General features: G+C 40.6%; 2 protein-coding genes across 4 annotated transcripts in view; one reads left to right on the top strand and one right to left on the bottom strand.

Annotated features, from left to right (window-relative positions):
• Positions 1-11,663, bottom strand: part of LOC128872308 (protein numb) — a 42,932-nt gene that overhangs the window by 14,682 nt on the left and 16,587 nt on the right. For all 3 annotated transcript variants that reach the window (XM_054114911.1, XM_054114893.1, XM_054114904.1), the window contains one exon: positions 6,599-6,639. The gene's annotated coding sequence lies outside the window, so the exon portion shown is untranslated. The remainder of the gene's footprint in view (positions 1-6,598; positions 6,640-11,663) is intronic.
• The window catches only part of LOC128884548 (mucin-2-like), a 13,462-nt gene continuing 10,346 nt past the window's right edge, over positions 8,548-11,663 (top strand). The window contains exons 1-5 of the mRNA XM_054137993.1: positions 8,548-8,626; positions 9,835-10,056; positions 10,242-10,520; positions 10,731-10,938; positions 11,009-11,659. Of these exons, the coding sequence (XP_053993968.1) occupies positions 8,579-8,626; positions 9,835-10,056; positions 10,242-10,520; positions 10,731-10,938; positions 11,009-11,659 (1,408 nt within the window). The 5' untranslated portion in view covers positions 8,548-8,578. The remainder of the gene's footprint in view (positions 8,627-9,834; positions 10,057-10,241; positions 10,521-10,730; positions 10,939-11,008; positions 11,660-11,663) is intronic.

The raw sequence follows: 11,663 nt of genomic DNA on the forward strand, positions 1-11,663 counted from the left end.
CGCGGATTACTCACGCTTTGTGCACCTCTATTTATCACTGGTACCAGGTGCGCGACTCGCGTGATCCATCCGCATACGCTCCTCTTTTCTACGTCCTATTCTTCAGTTTGTCGTTTCGAATTCTATTTTCCTAAATGAAATCCGACGTATTCAAGTCTTTGGTGCGCGAATTCCATTCGATCCTTTGAGAAAGAAATAATTCCTTGATTATTTCGGAGCAGTTCGTTGACTCTACAAACATATGAGCTAATCGCACCGAGCACGGAGTTAATTAACGACGTAATCGATCAATGAATCGCAATATTTAATCGAGCTTGTCGTACCGCAAACGCACGTTTGAATAATGAATAGAGATGGTGGCGCCACGTTCACGGAAACCGACCGGTAAAAGTGAGCGCGCGTATTGGAACGGATCGACGAACGGGTAAAGAATCCACTGCTGACTCTTCTTCTTCTTCTTCTTCTTTTTCTTTTAACTTTCTTGTCGCTAGCAAGCAGTTCAAACTGGTCGTTCGACTTGCCCCAGAGGTTGACGTCATGGACTACCTAGAGTGGGATCCGATTCTATCTCAGTTTTGCGTTTGTCGTCTCTGTCTTGAACAACTAGTGGCCCAAGTTACGCGCGATAGCGAAGAGCTGCTCGCGTGTTACTCGCTTTTTTCCACGATACTGGCTTTTGCTTTCTAGCCTCCATCTGTCTCTTTATTTTCAATCGATGACGAATCTTATCGCGGATCATCACCGAACCATCTTTGTATTTCGATCGATGAATCAAAAATAGGACATTTGCGTTCAAATACTGTTGCATCGAACGTTCCCTTGCTCGCGCGTCTTATTTTTAATCGATGACGAATCCCTCCATGGATTTACTTTAAAGGCAACAACGTCCTCTACTCGTAGCACAGACTCTTGACGCTGTCCCTTTGCTCCGCGAGTCTAGAGAATCTACGTGGAAAGATTCTGGAATCGCCTGGCCAACATCCGTCCAACGCATGTATTCTTCTTAATTACAGCGGGGTCTTTGGGTCTTCCATCGAAGGAGCTGCGTGGATTTCATCCAGAGTTATCCGCGAATCGAGCACCATCGGCGAATTACGGGTAAAGTGAACGGTTCTCAGGGAGCTTCGAACGTCACGAAAAACCTTTTCAACGCATTTGCAAGTCAATGAAACGCAATTCCGTTTCCTGGGGACGTATCGAATATGCACGAGGCCTTTCGACCGAGCGTATCAATTAATGGGAAAATATCGGATCAGGAAAACGACGTCCGACTTCTTGTCGTGTAATTCTCGTTGAAAAGTCACTTGTTTGCTGGAACGATCGCGTGGTAATACGATGGAATCGAAGCGAACTTATTCCGGTGTTATCCGATTATACACTCGTAAACATTTGCAGGACACTTTTTTTCGAGCAAATTTATGTTGCAGACGAGCTGGATGTATATCCGCGGTAGAAAAAAGAAACGGTTTATTCGTCGAGTAGACGTTTAATAGGATTATCCTGAGGCTAGTTGAGCGTGTGTCAGTTAACGAGGCGACAGAGAGGAGCCACGGCCACGGGTTCCCACGTTTTTCCGTTAGAACTCCGACCCCACCGGAACTGCAATGTACGTTGGATTTCTCGCAACTAGCTGACCATCATCCGCAACAACGCCCCACGGGAGATTATTTACTTTCCTCGCAATCATACGAGCTTCAAAGCCCGTGCAATTTCCTCTACAATCTTATCTTATTTTGTTTACACTCTCGATAGATTTCAGCCGTCGAAAGACAAGTTGAGTAATGTTCGATGGAAAACACTGACTGGGAATCCACGACTAGGCAGAGGCGAAACACGCGATAATGTTTAAATAAAACGACTCTTTCTCATGGTAAGCATTGTTTGCGCCACCTGGCGAAGGTAGAACGAAGGCTTGGTCGGTTAGGTCTGGGTTAGAGCACCGTTCGACGACGAAGAAAAATCGTTGAGAAAAACACGGGACGTCGTTGGTCGTATCGAAGCGTCGCTTCCATCCTGACCACGAAAAACAGCACAGACTCTCGAACGTGCTCACTTTCACTGAATAACGCGAAGCTACGGAAATGCCTGAAGAAACGAGGATACGCGCTCGATCATCCGGTACTCCGACAAAACCGACATACGAGAACCCCCCCCTGAAACACTCGGGACGCGAATGCCGTAGTTGAAACGGGCCCAGGTCTCTCGACCCGGGTCCTACGATGTGCCAGGGCTGTACTTGCTTCGACCAAGTCCTGCCCCTTAACGCGTTAAGCACCGAGCCCACTTTGTTTCCCTTTCTATTCGCGTCAGTGTATGCGGCGAGAGCCAGATAGGGACGTGGTACGTATGTTATTGCAGCCTGTATTCCAGTGTTGTTGAAAACAATTCTCTTCTAGCCATAACAGCGACAATATTGACAGAAGACTCGAGTGAGATTAATTATCCTACAAATTCTTCGGCGTAATAAATAAAAGAATCTTTGAAATTAGAAGATTGTTCTTTTCTCCAAAGTACTCGAAAGACGCTTCTACCGTCCCTGTGTTTCGACCATTTGGATCCGAACCACGAGTCAACCCCCCCCCCCCCTTCACCGCGAAACCGTGAATGTGGTAGACGGGAGTAGGGCCCAGGTAAGTACATTGCCCCACTCCCTAGCAGAGAGCCAGGGCTATGCCAAGTTTCCTCAGCGCCTCTCCCTGAGCTCAAGGAACTCTCGGCTTCGTACCCCGTAAAACCGGTTTGCCCCACGATTATGCGATCCGCAACGGAGTCTGAGAGACTTGGACGAACCACGAGCGAATTAATGTCGAACCGTCCTGGAATCTATTCGATTTCTCGGCATCGAGACGAAAAATCGTTCGGAGTCAATGGCGAGCCAACGTTTTTCTTGAGGTCAGGTAGGATCGAGCATCGGGTACTGATGCTCCAAGTTTACGGCGCTGAGGAGTGCAGCTGCCACGGCAAATGGTCGTACATCTGCTGAGACACGACTGAGAGAGGTTCGCATTCGCCGCAAAACTCGACAGAGTTTCCTACGTTTTCGGATCGTTTCTAGCAGGATTCATCTTCCAGTCTAGTCGAAATTAACACTTGAACGGACAAAAATACTCTATCCGTCCCCTCTATATTTCATGTTCTATTTTATGCAAACGTCAAATAATAGAAAATTATATCTATGAAGAGAGATTAAAATCATTTATAATTTATAGTGCTTTATAAAGACATTCTAAGAAGGATATATATGAAAATCTCGATTAGGTATATGCGCGACATCCGTGTCAATTATGGCCGAAGACAGGAGTAGGATGGCCAGAAGTCCTGAATCGACGCATTTTTCTTGACAGCTGCGCTACTGCGTTGATTTACTTTTCGGTACCAGAGACGACGAATCCTAGACGAAGAAAGAAAGTTAGCAGCTGCTCACAGTTTCCGATGCTGTATTGCAGGATAAAAACTACAGCTTTTGTATACTTGTTCGATTGGTACGATGTCCTATTTATCTCGAGAACAACGGAAATATAATCATCCAACACCAACGCGACATCTAATTGTAAGCACAGAAAATTCACTGTCCACCTTTCGAGCGTGTTCCGTAAATAAAAATCGATAAGGGCACGAGGACGACGCAAGATGATATGCACGATCGCGTAATAATTCTCGCGTTATTCCAGTGAAATAGTGTAGCAGATTCAGGAACCGACGACGCTTTGACGATCAACATTCGCCACATTTTGCGAATTCAGCGCATCGATTATGCAAAGTGCTGGTGTACAGACTCTTTCTATGTATAGACACGGGTTGACATAGTTTCACGAGCAACTGTAGTCGTTCGAGTCGACATAAGTCAATTTCAATGGTCCATAGTAAAATGGTGAAATTGGTAAAGTAGTTTTTTCAGTTTTGGTTTACATTTAGATGGATTTTTACGCAAAGTCGACTATCGGTAAATAAAAAATTGAACCTTGGAATTTATCTCCCTATTTTTTATGTAAATGTCAATCTCGATTTACACGTAACTCTCACGGAACCAATCTAGCGTGTAGGTAGAGGATTAGGTGTGCATAGCTAAAAATAAATCTTCATCCAAATACGTTCGATTGATCGCATGGTAGGTTTGCCAACGTAAACATCGAGGAGCTCCAAGTCCAACGGGACGACTTCGTTGCGTTTGTTTGGATGAGACTTACATAAAAATGTAACAACGACAAAAATAACACGCGATAGCCTTGATTCTCCCATGGAAATTCGTCGATGGAAAGGGAACACGTACGGCGTCAGACTACGACTATTTTAGTCGACCTTTTCTCGTATCGAGGAACATGCGCACGCATTTCACAAAGAACGACACCGCGCCGCGCCGCGCCGCGCCATGCACGATCACAGGTGTAAAGAGAAAGAAAGTTGAATACGAAGACTTTAGTCGGATGAAAGAAAAATCGGACCTTGCGCACTTGTGCCTAGCGATCGGAGAAGGATGACATCCAATATTCTTCCAGAAATATACAGGGTGATTCACCTTCGTCAGCGGTGGCGAACCTATATCTCTTCCCATATAGTAGCTATCTCCACGAGTCGTTTACTCTCTTCTTCGCGGCTCCTTTCGCGGTTCAACGAGACGCCTTTAAAACCAGCCGACGATAAACTTGCCATTAGCACTTCTGAAACTTCACGTTTCGGATCCATACCGTGTAACGAGAGTCGGCGTCGTCGAGTAGAGACGCGGCACCTTTGTACTTCGTTAATTACTTCTCAAAGCATGTGCAGCATTGTGCAACGCATAAAAGGCTCGCGATGAACATGATGCGTTCTCGGAAAAACCTCGCGAAATTGTATCGCATTCGAACCGCACCTGTAGCGTCTCTATGCGTACAAATATAAACACGCGTTACAATTTACCTACGGTTGAATAAAAATAAAAATGAAAATAACAATACTTTGTATACTATACGTGTATAATCGTTGTAAAGTTGCACGACATAGCTATTATTCATCCATTATTCGAATAAAACTCTGACTATCTCCGTCTCCGATGCAATTCTGGATCCATGGAAAACGATGTTGGCGATAACCGGTTTTGCGTGGAGACCGTATTGTTGCGCAATCTATTCGATGCGAATATATAGGCATTTTACGCGAGGCAACATTTTCCAAGAAATGTATCTTTCACGAATGCAATATTGTCTGTTGCGTCGCTCCTGTCTCCTCGTTAACACCAGGTTTTGCTGCATTTCATTGTGGTAATCTGACAATTCTCTCGTCGCGAGTTGCTCCGGAACTAGCTAATTTCAATGCACTTTACTATCAGCATGGGACAATAAAAGAGAGAGAGAGAGAGAGATATCTTTAGAATAAGAACGAAAACAGGGATATTTTATTCAATTACCTAGTATAATTTAACTTTAATAGTACTTTAGCGATATCTTTCTCACAACACTGTTAGATTCTGTTTACCCGAGTCTTCTATTCGCGATAAAAAAAATCATGCGTGTAACGAATGAGCAATAAAAATTAAAATAAACGGAAGACGCACGTGTCTTTTGCGTTAGAGTAAAGTTCATAAAAAGAAAGTCAAATTACTGATAATGCGAGGTGTACACGTAAAATCGAATGTATGTATGTAATTTATCAACGTGAAATTCACTTTTATGTAATAGTGTCGTCTCGACCATGAGCAAAGGAAATAAAAAATAAAAAATAATTATGTTCGGTAAGATGGCAATTTATATTCAAGGTTTGCTTCTCCATCTTTGTCAGCTGTTCTATTTACACAATAAATACTTGCAACAATGAAGTATGAAGGACGCACTGTCGTCACGTGGGAATCGAGTAATGCCATGATCGTGACACAGCATTGATAAGTTATAGTAATTAATAATTTGATAATTAGCAGTTAATAGCATTTCAGTGTTTCTCGAGTTATTAATCTATACGAAACAAATTTGCATTCGAATGAAAAGTATACGTGTTTCTTTGTAAAAAAATCAGTGCGAAACTTTCACCTAAAATAATCGTTATCTTAATGTTAATCTAGCTCCTGTAAAGTTGATATGCGAATTAATATTTACTGTAAACCGTAGATTCTAGCGATTTTTATAGTATTCGATAAACTGTCTAATTATAAGTGATATTTAAGCAGCGTAGGTCGGTAAATTATCTCTATCATTTAAACCGGTTTCGCTGTTGACAATGCGAGCGAAGGCATATGTATATCTATCGTCTTCCTCTATCTATCTCACGTGCGGTAAAAAGAGCATCATTCGATCATATTCGTACTTGGATCGTCGTACACGGCCAAGATATTCTTCTAAAATTGTAATCCGGTAACTCTCACGGTAATGTTTTGATCCGCCTTCGGTCATGCAGGAAACGCATACGACGCCGACGCCGACGCATAGGAAACACGTGGAATCGATACTCCGATGTACAGGAAATGAATGCGAGAACAGATGTCGAGACACTACTTCCCTAAAGTGTACATTTCTTCAAAACAGAAAAAATGATTTTAGTTTAGGAAGTAGAGATTTCTATTCGAGTAATTTCACGTGTAGCATTGTAAACAAAAGGGGAAAATGAATTTTGGATTAGAGTAAGTACTTACTGAAGAATATCTGCAGGCAACGTAGTCGGGCGAAGATATGTCTGAAACAAAATAATGATATAATTAATTAATAATTTACTAATTAAACGTGTTTAAAGTAATAAAGAGTGAAACATTTTTATATAGATTAAAATATCTTGTGTATTACAGTTTGAGAACCGTTGATATAAGGTTTACCGAAGTGTGACGGTATGTACTTTACAAACATGTTTGCTCGGTAACATTCATATGCAATTACCAAGTCTAAGTGCAAGTATATGCCGACAGATTGTTCTAGTTTATCGGACAGTAGAAAGTAACTTTCGTAACAACATTGGCGTAGTTAAACAGTTGTGCATTACATCGTCTGATAATGTCACTGATTGTGAGATTGCTTCCTAAGCATTTAATGTATAAAAGCAACGCGCGATACGTTTCCACTCTCTGATATACGTATGTACATAGGTACTAGGTAGGCAACGTTTTACTACCATTTACATTAATTTATTTCGATCGCGCTTGTATTTCTTTATAAAATAGTGTCAATGCTTTTGTTGATAAGTAGGTATACGCGTTACAATTCGATCGTTCGATATCGATACTGTCCCCTTTCTTTCGCCTGTTACAACTGTCGCGAATAGCCAAAAACATAATACAACTGCGGTATCCCTACCTCTCAACCCTCGAACCACGTGCATGCCCACACTCGAGTTAAAGTCTCGTGAGTTGAACGAGTGATTTCCATCGTTTGATTCGTTGTGATGTTTATCACAGCGCTTTTATTTATTAGGTACGTTTCATTATCACCTACGCGATTACCTCGAGTAAAATATGTTTTAACCGGAAGCTTGAGACGCCGACATATACAATTAAAATGGACACGGTGAACGAATTTAGTATTCTTGGAACCTTTTAGTATTCTTGGAGGCTGTGAACGTGTTAATTTGAAATGCGTTTCGAGTTGACTCGATCAAGGGCGAAGCTCTGCGAGAAGAATCGTCGATTCATTACAAAGAAATCCCCAAACTACTTGGAGGTCTACGCGCCCCATAAAAATGCGCATGGTGCTTTATATCGGGCGAAGCGGTTCCCACGACACCCCGTGCGTCGAGTCTATGGGAAAGTTTTATTGGGGTGAAATTATACGTGTCCGTACACTCGCACAGATGGATCACCCTTCGTGTAGTTGATCGCGACGACAACTGTTCAACGACCCTTACACATCGACGCTACTGGCAACAAGTCCTCGACGAGTGCTGAATATTTAACACGATGTTAATTGCTGCCGCAGAACTATCAGACTCGACGCACAGTTGTCCCAAATCGTAAATACGCGATAGAAAATAGATTTGAAATAATCAATGGAGAAAACGAAAATTGAGCGGGAGGTAGGCCCACCATAAAATTACTTCAACTTCTACCCAGCTCAAGGTATGTATGTAAATCCGTAAGTTCCAATAAAACTTGCCTTTTTCACGGCGATACATGATTGTATCCATTATGTCAAACTACATGTCATCTCTTCAAATAGATAGTGTAATCACAAATTAATTATATGATTACATAGCGAAATTGGTTGGAAACAGTTTGAGACACTGTTTGCACGAAAAGTTCGAGGCATCGAATTAATTCCTTGGTTTGATATCACGCGGAGGCGTGGGGATAAAAGAAGAAAGAAGCCTGAACGGAAGCAAATATTATTTTGTTTCAAAATCACTCCCGTATGCGTGCATGTACGCGAAAATTATCGCTCACTTTTGAAGAAAGTTAAACAATCTGCTGATAACGAGTAAATGACGGGCGTCCGTGTGGTGGATGCTAACATTAATTAGCCGTAATTGTAGATTGACACAGGTGTAGAAAATTACGTGACTATTTGGAGAACCCACGTCGGAACATCCAAATTATTTTTCGCTGAATTTCGTGCCGTATATAAATCAGGAGAGAGTTCCATCGAGACAGTGTTTGTCCCGTGGAGCACCGAGTACGGACGAATAAAACATGGCGAAAGCCATTTTCGTCCTTTGCTGCCTTGTTGCGGCTGCAAGTGTAAGTGAACATTTATCCCTTTTAGGGTTTAGTGCTAGGGCCAACGACGCGAAGCGATATACGGTGCCGCAGGTGAATTTAAAGTGGTCCTCGTCAATAAGGATTTACATTTTTTTAACACCCTTTAAATTTGTGACACTCGATGAGAAAACGATTCCTTGACAATTTTAGACTGACTCTACATCGAGAAAGGTTTCAAGTTTTACTGACTTTACGTCCATGTCGGACAAAGTCGTTTCGTTATGATAACAGGATCAGTGAATATTTGTTAATCAAAGTATAATTGAAGTAGTAATTCTAATATTACATGAACATGGTAGACTGTATGCTCGCCTTTTGTTTCGAAAACAGAAATTTATAGACATGTCGAGAAAAAAAAAAAAATATATATATATATATATACATTTTTTTTATTACTGCTTTTGGTGAACTGTCTTGTTACCAATTTCAGTATATTGGTTTTAAATAAGTTTTTTACTTAACGAATGTCTTAAAAATCATTCTTTCGAAACGAAATCATAAGCAGAAATATTTTGAACGAGAATTCAGGTGGAGTGTAGCAATGCGCTTCCGCATTTAACGCTATATTGACTGGTTTTATGAAGGAATTAATTTGGATGGAAGACAACGTTTCCAAGAAGCAAGTAGATAAAGTATATTCTCGGTAAACAACGAATAGATATGTGTCCCATGATAATTATATTTAAATCTGGAGCGAGACTATGTGATTTACTGCCTCGATATGATTACCTGCCATTTCAAATTGCTATATGAATTTATTTTCTTATGATGCACTCGACGCACTCATCCCAATTAAGAAAATAAGAATTAATAAGGAATTAACATTTGCTTATAGTTGAAGATTACAGAACTTGTCTGCTCAACGAAATACTTCGAATTTGCGACAGAAGCATTATGGGTTAAGATTGTTATAATTACATTGTGTAGCGAATTCGCTGCTTATGGGACTCAGCATTTACGTGTCTTTTTAATTCCGCCCTGCTTTATTTACTCATCTACCGGTACAAATCTTAACAGATATTTTAACAAAGAATTCTAGTAAAACTACTCGTACATTATGCATTTTTTCCACGTGCATATTTGGTAATCAGTTATTACGATTAACGTTTGTTGAATATGATTGGCCTTAATAGAAATCAATCATAGTCGGTGAACGAGATATTTATGATATATCTTTTGTACTGCAGACCGAGCTCGTTCCTCAGCTGAGCAACCAATGGTTTAATCCAGTAGGAAATGGTTTCAACATAAATTCAGCAATCAATACCATTAGAAAGGTAGTTGATAGTTCTTCCAAAGTAGTAGGATCAGTCGTTCAGGTTGCCTATGTACGGGTTGAAGAAATCCAAATCTACGCTAATCAAACGAATTATGAGGCAGTTATAAATATCACCAATATAATGGAAATCGTAAGAAAATAAAATATAATAAATTATTCGTTTTTAAAATAATGTGATGGATAAATATACTTAACAAATGATTGCATGGACTGCATTTAAATGCAGAACACCGAATCAATTTTTTGTAACAACTTCTGTTCCTTTCTGTTTCTTCTTTAAAGTGAAATTGAAATCTCATTAAATTGTATTTCCAGATTGAGAAAAAAGTTACTGTAATGACAGATGACGCAGATGGAGTTGATGTCAGTAGCTGTACAATAAAGATAGAAAAAATACACAAAACAGCAAAGGAGATGGTTGACTGGAGCAGCAAATGTGTCTCGAAAACTGTAAACGCAGCAGTGAAATTATTAGAAACAATAGAAGCAATTTCAAACAATGTTACCCGAGAACTTCATAATATTATAGACACCGCTGAGCAATGTGTTGAAGATGAGATAGAAATTCTTCACATCATTGGTTGCATTAACACGGTAGGTACAATGAAAAAATAAAAATATGCACTTTAACAAACTACAGTAAATATTCAGACAAAAATATACAATATGGTCATAGATACCAGACAAAAACTGTTAATATAATTAGAAGATCACAGTACAGTTAAAAAAAAGTTAATCAACTAATAACAACAAATCAACACAGTTCTTAAATGAAACTCTAATACTAGTATGACCATTACACAGGCTATAAGAGAAGCATATTGGTACGCAAGTAACAACATTCCTCAGATCAAATCGGATATCGAGCAAATGATCAATGATATTAGGGAACTGAAACATTCAATAGGGACATGTTCTATAATTAGATATATACCTGAATTCCTAAAATTTCAAGCAGAAATATTAGAAGTTGTAGAAAGCTGTATCAAGGAAACATGTCAAGCACATAAGAGTAAGATACAATTTAAAAAACAGATAACTTAAAAGAACAATAACAAAAACAAAAACATATAATTTTACAGAAACAACAACACAAGCGATCGTTACACCTACGGAACAGGCTATCACAAGAACACCTAAGACGACTGCAACTAAAACTACCCAAACGGAAACCCCTAGTTCTCCTGAAGGATCGCCCTCACCGGGTACAACAGCAGCAACAGAAACTACCCTAAAAACAGTAACTGGATCCCCCTCTCAGGGTACGACAGAACCAGGGCAATCCTCATCTACAGAAATCAGACAACCCACAGCCTCTAGTATTAGTCCAGGAGGTACAACAGAAAATACCCAAGAAACAGGAACGTCTTCCCAGGGTACGACAGGAACACCACAGCCGTCATCTTCGGGAAGTAGCCAACCAACAGCCACCAGCTCTACTGAAGGTAGTTCAACCGAAAGTAGTCAACAAACGACAGAGCAGACGACCTCAGGAACTGGTCAACAGACTGGAACAACTTCTGAAGGTACGACGGCAACACCACAGCCATCATCTTCGGGAAGTAGTCAACCAACACCCTCTAGTTCTACTGAAGGTAGCTCAACTGATAGTAGCCAACAAACGACAGAGCAGACGACCTCAGGAACTGGCCAACAAACTGGAACAACTTCTGAAGGTACAACGGTAACCCCACAGCCATCGTCTTCGGGAAGTAGTCAACCAACAGCCACCAGTTC

Source organism: Hylaeus volcanicus, chromosome 1 (genome assembly GCF_026283585.1).
Source record: "Hylaeus volcanicus isolate JK05 chromosome 1, UHH_iyHylVolc1.0_haploid, whole genome shotgun sequence".
Classification (NCBI taxonomy): Eukaryota; Metazoa; Arthropoda; class Insecta; order Hymenoptera; family Colletidae; genus Hylaeus; species Hylaeus volcanicus.